This window comes from Hyaena hyaena, unplaced genomic scaffold, assembly GCF_003009895.1.
Source record: "Hyaena hyaena isolate Hyena2069 unplaced genomic scaffold, ASM300989v1 scaffold_79, whole genome shotgun sequence".
In the NCBI taxonomy this organism is placed as follows: domain Eukaryota; kingdom Metazoa; phylum Chordata; class Mammalia; order Carnivora; family Hyaenidae; genus Hyaena; species Hyaena hyaena.
Genome location: NW_024080711.1, coordinates 14,994 through 33,445, shown reverse-complemented (window position 1 = coordinate 33,445; position 18,452 = coordinate 14,994). Strand labels below are relative to the sequence as shown.

Here is an 18,452-nt window from a genome sequence, read left to right as displayed (position 1 = left end):
AAACACACTGATGGGCGCCTATGATTTGTTTCAAGAAACTTATTTTATGCCTTGTCAGTATTGGATATATTTATCATGGTGCTTTGACTGATTGTTATTATGATTTCTAAATTTATTTAAAACCTTGTTGGAATGATGCTTCTTTGCATAGTGGTAGGCTAAAGTCAGATTTAGAGAACTTCAATAAAACTTACCCAGTAAAACAATTACTATTCAGTACATTCAACAAAATCTATGTCTTATGTTTTTAATCTAGGAGGCTAAAGAGGGATAGATATATGATCTAAAATGCTCAGAATTTTAAGAGTATTTCAAAATTATGGTGAAGATATAAACTAAGTAATACCTTTAAGCATTACTAAAACACTATGGGTCTTTCTGGCTTTTTGTTATGTAAAGTAAATCCTCAGGCAGAAGTTTATTATTAAAAATAATGTATTAATGATTTGTGTTATGAAGTATTAATAACAATTTTTATTAAAATAATATAAAGATGTGTCACCTGAAAACATTATTTTTTTCTAGATGGATGCTCCACAATTAATTTCTTGTCTAAATTCACAGGATTTAGTAATTTTTTTAAGGTTTTGAAAAAATATCTTAAATGTGCAAGTGCTTTTTACTCCTTAAAAGGTAGGAGAGTTATATATATATATAACACATGTATTACATATGTGATGCATTATATATTATATATGATACACATATACTATATATGTAATTGTAAAATACATAATGTAACAATATATAATTGTAACATTATGATTATATTTTTCTGTTTAAGCACAGAACTCACACAATGCACTAAAATTTAGTTTTTCACCTTAGTCCTAAAGTGTAATGACCCTTAACATCCTTAAACAATAAAACAACTTTATTTTTCAGTTTGCAATTCAGATGTCATCCTCAAGATCCTTCTGCAAAGCTTTTGCTCCTCCAGGCAGAATTAATTACTCCTTTTGTGTTCAAATTGGAATCATCCAATTTATTTTTCTCTCCACCTCAAAAAACCTGATGCCATAAAAATATAAAGGAGAGAAGGGGAGAACAGAGGGTAAAAGTTGCCAAATTCTATTGTATCCATGCCATAAATTTCAACAGCCCAAAGTAAAGGAGGTTGAAGTTGGTAATGTTTAGCCTAATAAATGACTTTATTATTATTTTTAAGAACACGGTTAATTTTCTGTATTCTCTGTTATGGTCAGCCTGTGGAAAGTAAGTGGATATCTTCATCTTGTGAAATCCTGGCTTTTCGTAAAGCATTATTGAATCCAGTTACTGCAAGACAGTTTCAACGGTTTGTGGCTCTAAAAGGAGATTTATTGGAAAACGGGGTACTCTTCTGGCAAGAAGTACAAAAATATAAGGTATGATATTGGAAGTTGGAGAAAACCACCTCTTTTTGTGGAGGAAATACATTAACACATCAGATTTTTAACTGTAACTTTATGGACAAGATTTGTATAAGATATCCCAATTGTGTCATCTTCATACCAATATGTAAATATTGAGGTGTTTATTGTTCTATGTTAGATACATTTATTATTATATGATGAAGAGTAAGAGTGAGCCCTGAAATGATAGAATTAGATTTTTCAAGGTATTCACACATATTGACTTACTGAGAACCTTCCTCAAAAGAGTTTTAATTACATCTTTGCAAACTACTTCTCTATAAATGTACTATAGACATTTTTTCTTGAAGATATCCATATTCAGTACTTAAACCAAGACTTCTTTACCAGAATTCCTCCCAACCATATTTCCAGCAATGGTAATCAAAGATAGTGAATTATTGATAAAGAAACCAACAGAGATGAGAGGAGCTTTTCTATTAGAAAGAATGACCACAGAGTTCTTGGATGGCTCAGTTGGTTGAGTGTCAGAATCTTGATTTTGGCTCAGGTCATGTTCTCATGGTCATGGAATCGAGCCCCATATCAGGCTCCACTCTGGGCTTGGAGCCTACTTAGGGTTCTCTTCCTTTCTCTTCCTCTTCCCCTCCCCTGCTTATGTGTGCGTGCTCTCTCTCTCTCTTCCTCTCTCTCTCTCTCAAAAGATAAAAAATAAAAATAAATAAAGAATGGCTACATTCTAAACAAAACAAAAACAAATGAAAGAATGAATGGTTAGGCACTAAAATAGTTTATTTTTAGGTTTAAATGTTTATTGAAATCATACTGAATCTTTGCCTTGAAGAAAGGAAAGGACTTTCTAGATATTATAATCTAGACTTGAATAGAGGAATGTTGTTTAGAAATACTTCAGAGTAGACATCTGGACTCTGCCTAAATGCTCCCATGGGTAACAGATTAATTTCTGGGCAAGTAGCCCATTTTATCCCATTATAAAAGTAGACAATAAAAACAAAACTGGAATTTAAGAGCATAATACTTTCAATTGGTGTTATAATCTAAGTCTGAATTATGTAAGACTAATATTCTTCAGCATTTATATTTTATATAGTTAGTAATTGCTCAATAAAGTCTATCTCCAAACTTTCTCCAACATACCATGAAACTGGTTTCTACCCATTTCTGTTATGAACAGTTTTTGTACTCTTCTCACCTTAGAAATTTTCTCAGAAAAAATATTTTGAGATAAATTTTTTCAAATTCTGTCACAAGGGAAACAATATTAAAAAATTTTTTTTAATTAGGAGGTAGAACCTGTCTTCCAGAAAAGGCAGTTATTGTGAATGGACAGAATTCATTTTAAGCTAATAAGAATATGAATAAGCCCAACCCTACTAGGATAAGAGGTAATGCAATAAACTTTGCAAGTAAGGCATTTTTAAAAAAAACCACATTCATACAAAGTCAACCCTTAGCTGTGTGACTGTTTCTCCTTCAAGGCTGCCCTTGGCCTTCATTTAAATATCTTTTTTTGTGGTATAGAATGGAGGACATACAATTCTAGAGAGTTATTAAAAATCATGCTGTAGGAGAGAATTGTTCATTCAATAAGCATTTATTAAGTACCCAATGTGCCAGCCATTAAGTTAGATAGTAGGAATAAATAAGTGAATACAACTCAGTGCTTTCCCTCAAGGAAGGGGACATCCATAAAAACAAATAACATGACAGAATATTGATTATGATCTATGTCCTAACTAGGTATGGTTTTGGCACTGAGGAAGGAATGATGCAGGGAGGGTGGTGGGTCAAGGAAGTCTTAGCAGAAGTGATAGTATTTGAATTGGGTCTTGAGAGAATTTGCTAGGTAGAAAGCTTTCCACCTGGCAAAATCTTACTGAACTCACTCTTATATAGCTTACTCTTTTTTTTTTTTTTTAAATGTTTATTTATTTCTAGGAGACAGAGAGAGAGAGACAGCGTGAGCAGGGGAGGGTCAGAGAGGGAGTCACAGACTGAAACAGGCTCCAGGCTCTGAGCTGGCAGTCAGCACAGAGCCTGACGCGGGGCTCGAACCCACGAACCGCGAGATCATGACCTAAGCGAAAGTCGGACGCTCAACCAACTAAGCCACCCAGGCACCCCTTATATAGCTTACTCTTATTAAGTGTTTGCTATCTGGCACACATTATCTCATTTCTTTTCATGTGACAACTAATTAAGTAGTAGAGCTGGAATTTGAACCAAGGCATTCCATTGCTAAAGTTCATGCCCTTAACCACTAAGTTATATCCCCCACCTCCAGCAAAGATGGTGGTAATATGCTAAGAGATTAAGATCTCTTAAGATTTTCACAATTCAGAACAATGATTAATCAGTGATCTTAATCAAACACTGGTTTAAATTGTGAATATTTGGGAAGAACCTAGATGTTCAAAAACAGGACTTTGGTTACTTAATTATTACATCTGCACAGTAGAATACTCTGCAGCCATTAAAAATCATGCTGTGGGAGAATAATTAATGATGGGAAAAGATATTTTTTTAAAAGCCTAGTTACTATAAAATACCATAATTTAATCTAAAATGTTTGTGTATATGTGTGTGTGTGTGTGTGTGTGTGTGTGTGTGTCCATAGAAAAAACTGAAAGGGTATATTCATCCAGCAAATATTTATTGAGCACCTATCAAGGGCCATGCTAAATCCTGAGGATGCAACCATCATCAGAATAGTCTTCCCTCTTAGAGCTTACAGTGTCATGGCAGGGACAGAAGGTGATAGACAAGACACTTATAAGACTGTGACTGGGGCAGTGGTGATGGAAGCTCAGGGGGTAATGGAAGCATCTAAGCTGGACATCTCTCCAGAACTGATAGTCACCAAAAGCCTTCTAGAGGAAATTCTGTTTAAACTGAGTCCTTACACTGCTGTCAGTGCAGAGCCCATTTTGGATCCTCTCTCCCCCTCTCTCTCTGCCCCTCCCCTACTCTCTCTCTCTCTCTTTCTCTCAAAAATAAATAAACATTAAAAAAATGGTATCATTGATGATAGGTAAAGTTTACTGGGCTAATGGTACAGAACAATTAGAAAAAAAATCAATTCTGATTTTTGCCCCTTCACCCTTAAAATGAAAACTCCAAAAATGTATTTTTATTTCACAAGCCTTATATTCTATAATTATAAATCAGGCTCACCAAATAATTACATAAGATAATCTCACTAGTAATGGGAAAAATACACCTTTGGCAGCACATCAAGCATTTGTTGTATAAATAAAGCATTTTCTGAGGGGGGTTCTAAATTGATTTAAAAATGCTGTTGTCTTAATGTAACATTTATATCAAGCTTTTTTCACATATAATTTATTGCAAACTGTATGTAAGATTTTATATGGCTAGCACTTAAATTCTTCTTTCTTTAATAGTGCCCATAAGGTAGTGATTACAGTGCCCATGATACAATGAGTACTTAATAAGTGTTAGCTCATTTCTGGCCTAGAATTACAAGTTTCCAAATTTGTTTGCTTCCTAGTGATTTAGAGAACAGTGTCTTTGACAGAGAAACACCATAAACACAAGCTAAGCTACCTCTTTATTTTAAAAAATGATAGTCCTATATCTGTGACATAAGACTGCATCTTTTGTTTTCTTCCTGAGAGAGAGAGAGAGAGAGACAGTGTGAGCAGGGGAGGGTTAGAGAGGGAGGGAGATATAGAATCTGAAACAGGCTCTAGGCTATGAGCTGGCTGTCAGCACAGAGCCCAATGTGGGGCTCGAACCCATGAACTGTGAGATCATGACCTAAGCCAAAGTCGGACGCTTAACTGACTGAGCCACCCAGGCGCCCCAAGACTGCATCTTTTAAGTGTATGGTCCCTATTTTTGAGTTCTTTGGGTATAAGGAAGATAATTTAATAGGTTAACTGTAAAAGTATGAATACTAAGAGATACATAATAGCACACCTGTCACTGCCAACATCATGCTTATAGTGCCCTTTTTGGTTTAAAATTTTTTAAATTTATTTTAATTAATTAATTTTCTTTATTTTTATTTAAATTCAAGTTAGTTAACATATAGTGTAATAATGATTTCAGGAGTAGAATTTAGTAACTCATCACTTACGTATAACACCCAGTGCTCATCCCAGCAAGTGCCCTCTTTCATACCCATCACCCATTTAGCCCATTCTCCTACCCCACAGCCCTCCAGCAACCTTCAATTTGTTCTCTGTATTAAAGAGTCTCTTATGGTTTTCCTCCCTCTCTGTTTTTATCTTATTTTTCCTTCCCTTACCCTATGTTCATCTTTGTGTTTCTTACATCCCACATATAAGTGCAATCATATGGGATTTGTCTTTCTCTGACTTCTTTAGCTTAGCATAATACACTCTAGTTCCATCTACCTTGTTGCAAATGGCAAGATTTAATTCTTTTTGATTGCCAAGTAGTATTCCATTGTGTGTGTGTGTGTGTGTGTGTGTGTACATACTATATACATACTATATCTTCTTTATCCATTCATTAGTTGATGGACAGTTGGGCCCTTTCCATAATTTGGCTACTGATGATACCACTGCTATAAGCATTGAGGTGCATGTGCCCCTTCGAATCAGCAGTTTTGTATCCTTTGGATAAATACCTAGTAGTGCCATTGCTGAGTCATAGGGTGATTCTATTTTTAATTTTTTTAGGAACTTCATACTGTTTTCCAGAGTGGCTGCACCAGTTTGCATTGCCACCAGCACTGCAAAAGGGTTCCCCTTTCTCCACATCCTTGCCAACTTCTGTAGTTTCTTAGGTTGTTAATTTTAGCCATTCTGACAGGTGTGAGGTGGTATCTCATTGTGGTTTTGATTTGTAGTTCCCTGATGATGAGTGATGTTGAGCATTTTTTTATGTATCAGCCATCTGGAGGGAGGTCTTCTTTGGAAAAGTGTCTGTTCATGGCTTTTGCCCATTTCTTCACTGGAATATTTGTATTTTTGGTGTTGAGTTTGTTAAGTTCTTTATAGATTTTGGATACCAACCCTTAATCCAATATTTCATTTGCAATTATATTGTGTTTTTGAGCCTAAGTCACCTTGTATAGAAGCAGTTCTGGTTTGGAAAGCTTTTATGTCCACCTGCAAATCGAGTTACATACCCATTTTCAGTGTTCTCCTACGATTCTGTGTACACCTCTACTATAGTACTTATTAGCTATCTCATATTGAAGTAATGTGTTCTCTTGCTTCTCCTCCAATAAGATTTAGACATTAAAGAGCAGGTACTATCTTGGGGCTCAGCTGGTATAGAGCAGGCATCCAATATAAATTTGATAAATGAGTTAAAGTAGACTTTGAAGCTGTTCCTTTACCTAGAAGTAGAAGTACTCAAGAGTAAATAAAACCTGTATTTATGTATGGTGTATGCATCAATGTCTTAGGTTCCTCAAACCCAAGAGAAATAGAAGATATTGTTTTATAGAAAGATAGCTTTCACATGTCCTCATGTCCTCTCGATCTGAAGTTAAAATGTTACTGAAAGATATACTACCACAATTTTATAAAGTGTTCTAGGAATGCATTAATCATATATTGTTCTGTCTTTCCTCTTTGTTCAGGACTTGTGCCATTCTCATTGTGATGAGTCCATCATTCAGAAGAAGATCATGACTATTATCAACTGCTTTATTAATTCTAGTATTCCACCAGCATTACAAATTGACATTCCAGTAGAGCAAGCCCAGAAGATTATTGAACACAGGAAGGAGTTAGGACCATATATATTTAGGGAGGCACAGGTAAGAGATCAGCATATTTTTAAATACGTTAACAATCTAGATATTCTTTTAAAGATTTTGCATTATTCATATTTGGCAAGGTAACAACCTTCCTAATACTGTGATTAATTCAATTTAATTAAAAATATTTTCATATTCCACAGAACATAAGAAACTAGTAACTTACTATTTTGTTGATAATATACAGCAAATTCAATTATTTAAATACTGTCCTTGACTTTCTATGATTATCATTTTTGTTTTTAACTTATAAAACTTCAGCCAATTCTTCCTTCCTTTCCCATCATTTATGTTTCCTTTAGAAAATCTGCTACAACAAATATGTGTAAAATATGTGTGTCCTAAGATTTGTGTATTTTTAAAGATTGGAATATTCACATAGCTCGCAAAATAAGTGAGAGAAGATTTAAGTATCCAACCAACATAAAGTACACAAGCTCATGAAAAGAAAATCATGCCTGTTAACCTGCTCAAGTTACTTCATTTTAACATAAATAATAGAAAACAGTGATTTGGTGAACATAATTTATTTGCATTTTTAAAAGCCTTTTAGTGATGTTGTTCTTGAAAAATGATTAAGAAAAATAAATTATAATAGGGGTAATAGGGAAGGCCATGTCATGATTTAAGTGATATGAAACAGAGTTTTAGGATATGATTGCCCTTGAGCATGGAAAAAAGGCCATTATTCTTAACATTCATTTGTGAGCCAGCTGTGTTCTAAGCCATCTGAGGAACTGAAAATGGACTCATAATCCAAATTATGCATTAAAATAGGTGAAAATATAGAGGAATGATTGAGGAAGTGCTAAAGAGAAATAGAGAAAACATGGTGCCAGAATTGCAGTATCTGTTTGTGAAAAGATCTTAGAGATCACTTAGCCTAGCCTAGGTCTCTGAAAAACTAGGCCAGGGCTTGCCCATCTACATCAAAGACCTTGAGTTTGCAAGTGCATGTCTGGAACTGCTTATACTGGTTGGTTTTGCCATACTGTCTAGGGACTGAAGCCAGCAAACTGTATTAGAGTCCCCTAGTTTATGCATTCTACTTGATTTCCTAAAGTGGAGTCCTAGACATAATTTAAATATGGACTCTGGAGCATCAGAAAGTAAGAGAATCTTTCTATAGAGTCCCCACTCCACCAAACTGATTATTCCTCCTGTGTTTGCTAAGGAAGCTCAGGGAATAGCATTACCTTCTACCCATGTGTGCACACCAGAGGTCTGGTTGCCATCTTTGTCTTCCCTCTCCTTCATTCCCTTACTTCCATGTCTTCAGTCCCTAAAATTTATGCATTGGTCCCCTTGTTTTCTGTCATCCTGTCTACTTTTCTGTGACTCCATGCTATTATCTCAGTTTGCATCTGCAGTATTTCATTGATTACCAAAACTGCCTGCCTGTGGGCCCTTTCAAAACCATTTAACTCACTGCAGACAGAGACATCTTTTTCAAAATGTGTATCAGATCATGTCACTTCTCTGCTTTCAATTTTGGTTACTCCCCACTGTCTTCAGAATTAAAACTCTAAGAGATACCATCTTCATGTCTAGGGATTGAACCCAGCGAACTGTATTGGAGTTCTCTAGTTTATGCGTTCTACTTGATTTCCTAAAATGAGTCCTAGACATACCTTAAATATGGACTCTGAAGCATCAGAATATAAGAGAATCTTTCTAGAGAGCCCTCACCCCACCAAACTGATTATTCCTCCTGTGTTTCCTAAGGAAGCTCAGGGAATAGCATCACCTTCTATCCAGGTATGCAAACCAGAGGTCTGGTTGCACATCTCTTACCACTCCCTGCCCTCATCCACCAGTCTTACTGATTATATCTGTAGTTCTACAAAGAAGCCTTACTCTCTTCCCTCCTAAGGTTTTTGTGTTATCATCTTCTCTCCCTTGTGCTTCTGCAACATCCTGTATATGTTTCTGTTTATCACACAAAACTGAAAATTACTATTTTTATGCTGGCTTTCCCACTTGATTGTAAGGTGTTTGAGGGCAGGGAATGTTTCTTATTTACCCTGTGGCTCAAATGCCTAGCACAGAATAGGCACTCAATAACATATTTGATCACGTGGATGATTGACATGAGAAGTGATCTATTGTGACAGAAAGGAGTAAAATCAAATTGGAAACGAGCAAAGTTAAGTGAAATGGCTGCATAGTAGATAAAAAAGCCTATTGCCTGTTCTAATATTGTTATCAGTGTAACCTTTGCCTATCCCCCAGCAGCATCCCTGATAACTTTAAAGCTTTCTTCACTCAACCAAATTTTCACTGGCCCTTTTAACTCATACTAAAGCCATTGCCCATCTCTTGCCAGTGAGCAAAGTAGCTCTATATTTATTACAACATTTTGCTATCTACAGTTTGGTTATCTTTTAAGATTCTCATGGTACAGAGTAATTTTTATGACTAACCCATATGTTATTAACCTAAAATCTTAATTGCAGCTTTTAGGAGTAGAGTAGTTTTATGTCTGCCATTGAAAAATTGTATTCTAATTGAATGACTTTTACTGGAAGATTTTCTAGAGGGAAATAAACATATTTGAGAGCTAGGAATGACTCAGGTTTTGGATAAATAACTGAGAAGTAGGGTCAATAGTTGGTAAATAGAGAAGGAAGAGGAGTATTTGTTTAAGAAGTTCACATAGAAACTACCATGATCCCTTGACATTGGATCGGGAGATTACTTAAAGATATAACAGGTGTCAGTGAAATTTGTTTTAAAGCCTACATTTCATCAAAGAAAGCATCTCTAGCTTTTGTGATCACAATGCCAAGAAGCTACAGAATTCAATGATAAAATTATATTTTAAAAGGAATAAAAATTTTAGAATTGCTAATAATATTCGTGTACAGAAAAGAGGAGTGATGAAACATACCAACCAGTTGAGGACTCTATTGATCACTGCAGCATTTACTTTTTAAAAATTCCTCTTTTCCTCTGAAGAGTTGGCTTGGAGCCTAATGGGATAGTTCAGTATTCTCTAGGGCATTAGGTAAAGGCCATTCCTAGTAACAAGATGTTGGACTTGATCTGATGTGGCAAGTCCTACCTTCTTGGAAGTAATGTATGCCTCTGGAACTAATGGAAATACTTGGCATGGGAATTTGAGCAACAATTCTTATCTCTATAAATATCACAATTAATCACTTAATGTGGAGTGTCCTCGTAGAAAGCCTTGGTCCAGGATACCACCCTGCTTTTTAAATGTTACTTTTCTTGCTCTCACATAAAAGAGATTATATCACTTAAAAGTTACTCAAGGTTTATTTTTAGATCTGCAGCTTTGTTTAAGAGCTTTTCCAGAGGTATTTCCTTTCTCTAAAAGGAAGAAAAAGGGGGCACAGACTCAGTCCTCTTGATGGACTGAATATTTGGAATACTTGCATAAAACAGCAGAGTGTGTGGCAGATCAACTCGTGTATGTTTTAAAAGAAAACATAAATTTCTTATTTAAAAAGACCTAATGGATTCTTTATTAATACAATCAATTGGTTAGGGAAACATAAAGAATAAAGTTACTTTTAAGTATGTGGTGTTTTTTTTTTTTAAAGAAAGACTTCTCATTGGTAGTAAAAAACATTGATGATAAGCATGTGCTGAGCTAAACTATGCCAAGATGTCTGGAGACAGTAAGTTGAAGGAGGAAACATGCTGTATATTAAAGATGGAATAGTTAATCCATTATTATGGTGAATTAAGAGTTTAAATTAGTACGTTTGTGTTAATTTGCAATCTGAGACATAGTTTGTTTTTTATACAGATGACAATTTTTGGGGTTCTATTTAAATTTTGGCCTCAGTTTTGTGAGTTTAGGAAGAACTTAACTGATGAAAAAATTATGAGTGTTTTAGAGAGAAGACAAGAATATAATAAACAGAAAAAAAAATTGGCAGTCACAGAAGAAGAGAAATTTGCAAAGGTAAGATGACTCATTTTGAGTTGAATCAGACTTTTAAAAGGTATGTGATATGTTGGAATTTATAGAAGAATTTGGACTGGGGAAAATACAGAGACATTACAGAATACAGATTTTAGTGGCTTTTAAGTCTTTAGTCAGAGGTTTCAGACTTCATTTTGAATTTCTCAAAATACATCTCAAATGTCACCTCTTCATGTGAAAACTTTCTTGACCCTTCTTAGGAAACACAAGCAGTTAACATCCACGGTAGTAACATTCCTACCTCTCTTGGAGAACACTTCATATTGTCCCATGAATGAGTTTTTGCACCTGTCATCCTCACTGGACTGAGATTCCCAAGGATAGTATTTGTCTTGTGTGTCTGTGTATCATAGTGCTCAGACCAGTGTCCAGCATAGGCTCAACTATTTATTAGTGTTTACTGAGTAAATCAGGAATGAAAACAAAAATGAATGAATGAAAAAAATGTTATGTACTCGTGGGGAAGCATTTTCAGTATTACAATTACAGACTGATACATTGACTGTGAAACTTATAAATATGAATCATAAATTGCCCCGTCTGCCTGTTTGTCTGTCAGTTTGTCCATTTATTCACCCATTCATCTGTCTAACTCTTTATACTTATCTACTTTCTTTGAATTGAAAAAGGGTAACTGCTCATGGCTAATGGATTTTTTTCCTTATAAGCTGACACCTATTCTATTTTAAAAAGAAATTTAAACAGTATCGTAATATGATGAACACTTGTATATACATAGGTCAAAACAAACACTGTTAACATTTTGTCTCATTTGCTTTTTTTCCTCCTTAAAATATTGCAGAAAGAGTAAATACCGTAGAAAGAGCAAACTCTCGTAACCCCAGCTCTGAGTTCTATTACCCTCCCCATCCCCAAGAGCAATCATTAAACTTGGGCTATATTCTTCCAGGTCTTTATAAAGTGTTTTCTATGTATATATGATGTCATAAATGTAAATGACTACGTTTACTACATACATGTAGAGGACTGTGGCGGTTCTCAAAACACTGCCAAACTTCTCCAAAGCTGCAAAACCAGCTTGCTCTATTTTGATATTTGTATGGTATATCTTTTTCCATTCCTTTACTTTTTATATCATTGTATTTCAGTTAAGTTTCCTATAAACAGCATACAGTTGGGTCATGGTGATGTTTTTTTAAATCTATTCTGCCAATTTCTGCCTTTTATTTGGTGTGTTTAGTCTCTTTATCTTTAGTGTGATTTTTGATATGCCTACATTTTATTTCTTGTTTTTAAAATTTTTTTTAAATGTTTGTTTATTTATTTATTGAGAGAGAGACAGACAGGATGAATGGGGGAGGGACAGAGAGAGGAAAACACAGAATCTGAAGCAGGCTCCATCCTTTGTGCTGACAGCACAGAGCCTGACACGGGGCTCGAACTCATGAACTGTGAGATCATGACCTGAGCTGTAGTTGGACGCGTAACTGACTGAGCCACACAGGCGCCCCATTTCTTGTTTTGATTATTCCCTCTATTTTTCTTTTTTTTGTTTCCTTTGTCCTGCATTCCTGTGGATTACTTGTATATTTCTTAGAATTTTATTTTGGCATATCTTTGTTTAGATATTTTAGTGGTTGCTTTAGATATTACATTATAGATACATAACTTTTTCCAGTCTATTGGTATTAACATTTTACCAGTTTGAGTAGAGTCTAGAAATCACCACCCCCCACTTTAGGTCTTTTTCCCTCACTTGTTTATAGTTATTTTAAATATTTCCTCAACATATACTGAGAACCACATCAGACCACATCCCTATTATTGATGGTTGGGGAAAATATAAAACATTTCAAAGTGAGCAGAAAATGGCAGATGATATACATATAAAGCCATCATAAGAATAAAACAGAAAATGAAGACTCTGACATTTTATAATTTTTGCTTCAACCATCAAACATAAATTAGGAAATTCAAAGAGGGAGGAAAAGGCTATTGTATTAACACATACTTTTGTGGTTTCCATTTTTCTTCCTTCCTGATTTTCCAAGATTTGTTATTTTATTCTGTCCTTTCCCTGTAGGTAAGGTATTGTTTTTCACTTACTGCTTTCAAGATTTTTTCTTTGTCTTTGGTTTTCAGAATTTGATTATGATGTGTCTTTTGTGGATTTCTTTGGGTTTATTCTATTTAAGGATTGCTCAGATTCTTGAGTCTATAGGCTTATATCTTTGCTATGTTTTTTGGGGGGGAGATTTATATGCATATTATATGTGTGTGTATACATGTATATTTAAGCCTTTTGATACATATATATGATATATGTATACATATTATATACCAGGTGAGTGCATGTATATGGATCAGAAAGAAAGGGTATATAAATAATACATGTATAAATCTCTTACCTATCTATTCAAATTTTTTCTCCCTTGGGTACCTTATAGTTTCATTTTTGAAAGATTTTTGTCTTTTTCTTCAGTCTTCTTTTAAGTTCAGTAAATTCATTTTACAGTTCCTTTTTATATTTTTGGTCTATTTCTGGCCTGAGTTTCTGCATTTATGACTTAGAGTATTATTTCATGTATACAAATGTTTATATAGGAATATTTAATTAATTTTGGGTGCCTGTGTTATAGTTTTCCCCTGATTCGTGACTGGATTTCTTGGAGAGTACTGTCATCAACTGAAATATGTACAAAGCATCATTTATAATCATAAAAAAATTTAATAGCTTAAGTTTCCAGTAGCAGGCATGGATTACATTATCTGCTATACATAACTTTACTGGACTATTATTTATCTGTTGAAGTGATGATATAGTTTATTTCTTTTTTATCACTCAGGATTTGAGTGCATAAGACAGTTCATTCATTGAAAATGATGATGCATTTTATACATTTCATTATCCACATATTCAGGTGTACTGTATATTGAATCGTAGGCATACTGGTGAATGACACAAACACCCTCCCCTTTTCATTTCCACTAGAAACATTTTCACAAAATTTTGCATGAAAAAGAAGATTTCAAAAGAGCACATATTGTGTGATTCCATTTGTATGAAATTTATGTAATAAAATATAAATACTAAAATTATAGCTCTATCTATGTCTTTCCCTAATGAGAAGCATGAGTGGATGTTTATGACAAGGTTTACAATGGTTTTTTCCTAGATACTAGAATTTGGTGGTGATTTTTACATTCTACTTCATAATTTGTCACTCATTTTTAAATATTTTTATATTAGTAGACAAGAAAACTAAAGAGTTCATAAATGATGTCACGTTAGTAACATTGACTTGATGAGACCTCAGGTGTGGTACTCATCACAAAGTATTTTTTCATCTAATGTTATGACTCACTAGCTGTATGTTTATATTAATAGAGTTTCCCTCCTTTTTTGGAATAACTTAATTTAATATAATTACAGGATGGAAGCAAACAATATGCAAGTTGTTCAGGATCTGCTATTAAAACAGCTATTTTACCTATTGACCCAGTTATAGGCCTACAAGCATATAGTCGACAGGTAAGTAGTACAAGCGTCACAGATAGCACTTCTTTTTTTTTAAAACATTGGATAGTAGAATGCAGTAACGGAGTTATTTTACAGTAGGAGAGGTGTGCTTGTTTGAAAATGAAGGTAAAATTATTCTAGGAGAGATTGGGAGGGAATTCCCTTGAGCCTTCAGGGAATATTAAAGTTTTGTCTGATCCTGGACAATTTAATCATAGAAAATACTTTTTTATATATATGAAGATTTAAGTGGCAGCAGTTGAAATGACTAGCTTATTGAAAGAGAATAAGGCAGATAGGGAACAAGATAGAATACACTTTATTGATGTATTCTTGGGTTAAAAAAAGAAAAAAATTACAATTTTTATGTTTATATTTACATTTAACTTGTACATTAATATTACTTCCCTGAAATTTCATAAGTCATGTCCATTTTTAATGACTTGTGTTTGCATCTTAAGATAATACTAGCTCAAGAAACAATCTTTTCAGCATTTAGGAATGTCAAATAAATTGAGCTGCTCAGCAAAGATAACTGATAGACCATAAAGCAATTATTGAGAGAAAGGAAATGTCAATTTTGTTACAGCATGTATTGAAAAAGGTAATATCTAAAAGTGTATGATATGTAATAATGCCATTGGGAAGAACATTTATTAGCAAATGACTGGCATTAAATTTCAGAAACATGGTATAAAAATAAAGGATTTAGAGATAACAGGCTTCTAATTTTCAATGTCACTTCCAAGTCAGTAGTACCTGGGAGCCTGAAAAAAATCCTGAATTTGCTTTGAGCCTGTTTCCTTGTCTATTAAAAGAAGAAAGGGAGAGAAAAAGGAATTGTTATGGTAATGATCTCCTGTCAAATATCTCAAGAGTTTTGTAGGAAACTAAAAAGCTTTGGGAAACCAAAGGCATTTCCTAAATCTAAATTATTATTGTTGTTGCTATTGAAGAGATACATGTTGAATTACTCTAGCAATTGATAGAGTATAATACCCCGCCATTTTGCAAGTGCAGATGCTCTGTATGTGCATTTGTTTCAGATAGATTTGGTACATTTAAGAACTGTAATTAATCCAAATGCAAAACTACCCCCCTCAAAAGGAACTTGGATCTCTCTTGAGCACCTAAATTCATAATCAAATTAAAAATATATAGGTGCATGAATAGCTGTCAAAAACTGTATAAAGCCTTTGCAACATTGATTCACTGAGAAATAGCTACAACTCATATAGTACTAGACACATCATTGAATTGTCCTATTCAATGATCCATTACTGAAATTTGTTATACTTCAACAAAAGGTTTAAATGAAGAGGTCCATATAAGCCATCCTAACTTCAATTTATTTCCTGGGGCAAACATTTCCAAAATTAACTTTGAAAATTGTCTTATTCTAGCCAAGCTGGTGCTACTCCAAGTACATAGAAGCCTTAGAACAGGAAAGGATTCTTCTTAAAATTCAGGAAGAGCTAGAAAAAAAATTATTTACAGGTAATTGTTGCTTTCTGCTTACAGAACTTCTTTGTTACCTTTTATCACAGAATAACTCTAGAGGACATAGCCGATGATCACTTCACAGCTTTCCTTATTTCTCTTCTTTTTGTACAGCCACACCATCTTTTACAAATTTTAAGTCTACTGCTTCGGCTACATCTTTGAAAAAGACCATATCTTCCTACAACATCCAGAGTGAGTTTTCAGTGACAGTCTCTCTGCAGTCTTTCTTCCTTGTTAATGTTCAGTCTCTCATGTGGCTGTTCAGCTTAGAAGAGAGTAGGAAGGGAGCAAGACTGACTCCCTCCCAGCTGTTCTGATCCACAAGTTTGGAGAATTTCAGTGTGTGTGTGTGTGTGTGTGTGTGTGTGTATGTGTGTGTGTGTTTATCCATGTGTGTATTCTTTCTCTTTCTGTGTTTTTTTTTCTCTTCTGTTGAGAACCTAATACTCTATCCCATTTTCAGAGTGACAGTACTCGTGTGGGTGTATAATCTGCTGCTGCTAGATACAAGGTAAGTCATAGACTGAAAGTTGTTCAGTACGATCCATGTCCCTCTAACACACACACCCATGCACATACACGGTTGCACACATACAAAGCATACACCACACACACACACACACACACACACACACACACACACCCTGCTAACAAATTGATGGTAGGAGCGAGCACCTTGCCTGCCCTCTAAGTGGCACAATCTCCTGAAAAGGAAAGCTTCTAGGGAATGATCATTTATTGCTTCTATTCATTCCCCATCTCTTCTTGCACAAAGAACCATGAAAGAATAGTCTGTAGCTCAGTTTCCCAAGTTTTCCCAAGCTGAGTTTTTCCAAGCTCCATTTCCCCACGTTGGGAATATAAGAAGGAACTAAAAAAAAAAAAAACTGAAAATCAAGCCAGGTCTTTCTTTCTTGCAGATGCTAATGGGATTATATGATTTTCATTGGATACTAATGTTAGAGGTTAACAATGTTTTTACCAAATGGTATAGTAGTATAATGTAGAGTACATGTGCCCCATGGACTCAAGGACCCAGTAAAAGTCATGTTTCTCTTATCTTCTGTCTTACTGCTTAGCTTTTTGTTTCCAAAAATCTTCTTTGTGGTTTTTGGTTTTCTGGTTCTTGGGAGGGTTTGATGAGCTGGCCTTTATGTTCTGAGCCTGCTTATCCTTTGTCTCTTTTGATTTACCCTGGTCACTGCACCCTTCTGCAAGTTCCCCAGCCTCTTAGGCCACCCTTACAGCACCCCAACATGTAGGGTTTGCTGACATATCTGTTCATTTTTTAAATCCTTATTACAACTCTTTGTACGTTTTTTGTTTGTTTTAGATTTACATTTCATAGCTGCTTGTGTTGTCAACCATTTATTTTTCTTTTGCAGGAATTCTCTAGACCAAATTTAACTGATGTGGAAGCCCAAGTGATTTCTGGATGGCCTGCATTAGAGCAAGGCTACCATCTAAATAAAGTTTGGCATGTTGTACTCTCATAGTTTTAAAATGACAGCTATTCTATACACATTACAAAAATGGCCATAAAATTTTTAAAAAACCCATTTAGAATAAAATGACTTGTATCTACATTAGAAGAACCAAAACATTTTGCTAATCACAGAACTTAAGAAAGTATCATGTTATGTTCCTCAAGTAATCTTTCAACAAATATTCCTTAAGCATTTACTATATTTGGTTAGCAGACACATTCAGCAAGTGGTTAGGGGCAAATATTCCTAGCAATAAATTGACCCAAAACATAAAGTGCAGTGACTTGTGAACCTTATCCATATCCTCAACTCTCTAAAGGAGCCATGTATTAAAGCAGTGGTTCTCAGATGCAGACTTCATTTGTTGATCATTTATTTATGTTTGCGTAAGGCTCACTTGTGACATTTGCCAGCAGTACAGATGCCTGGGCTCACTCTCCGAGAGTCTGATTCAGTAGCTCTTCGGCAGAACCCACGAATCTCCCTCTTGAACAGACATCCTAGGTGATACTGATACAGATATTCCACGGGCCACTCTTTGAGATGAACTTTTAGGGTAAAAGAGAAGAGCTTTAAAAGGTAAAATCCCTCATATTAACTGGAGTTACACTTACATCAGAGAGAGCCCGGGCATACAGCTTCCTGACCTCTTCCCCAGAGGAAAAGGAGGTGTCAGAAATGACCTGAGAGAGGGAAACTTCACCAGCTATAGGCCTCAGGACTCAGAAGCTCCAAAGACAATGACCTGGATTCCTGGATTGGAAGCATTGGACTTCTACTCTCACACAGTCCCTGAAAGTATTTTCAAAGTAGGAATTACTACTCCTGGTTCTTGAAGAGTCACACGTTGTAAAGGAGGAAAGCATCAGGAGGCTTCAGAAAAATTGTT

At 34.9% G+C, this 18,452-nt stretch overlaps 1 protein-coding gene across 2 annotated transcripts in view; it reads left to right on the top strand.

Annotated features, from left to right (window-relative positions):
• RGS22 (regulator of G protein signaling 22) overlaps positions 1–17,912 on the top strand; it is a 134,771-nt gene extending 116,859 nt beyond the window's left edge. For both annotated transcript variants that reach the window (XM_039233860.1, XM_039233859.1), the window contains 8 exons: positions 1,206–1,367; positions 6,958–7,137; positions 10,913–11,071; positions 14,487–14,585; positions 15,977–16,070; positions 16,188–16,268; positions 16,540–16,587; positions 17,462–17,912. In XM_039233860.1, coding sequence (XP_039089791.1) covers positions 1,206–1,367; positions 6,958–7,137; positions 10,913–11,071; positions 14,487–14,585; positions 15,977–16,070; positions 16,188–16,268; positions 16,540–16,544 — 780 coding nt within the window. In that variant the 3' untranslated portion in view covers positions 16,545–16,587; positions 17,462–17,912. The remainder of the gene's footprint in view (positions 1–1,205; positions 1,368–6,957; positions 7,138–10,912; positions 11,072–14,486; positions 14,586–15,976; positions 16,071–16,187; positions 16,269–16,539; positions 16,588–17,461) is intronic.
• The last annotated feature ends 540 nt before the right edge of the window (positions 17,913–18,452 follow it).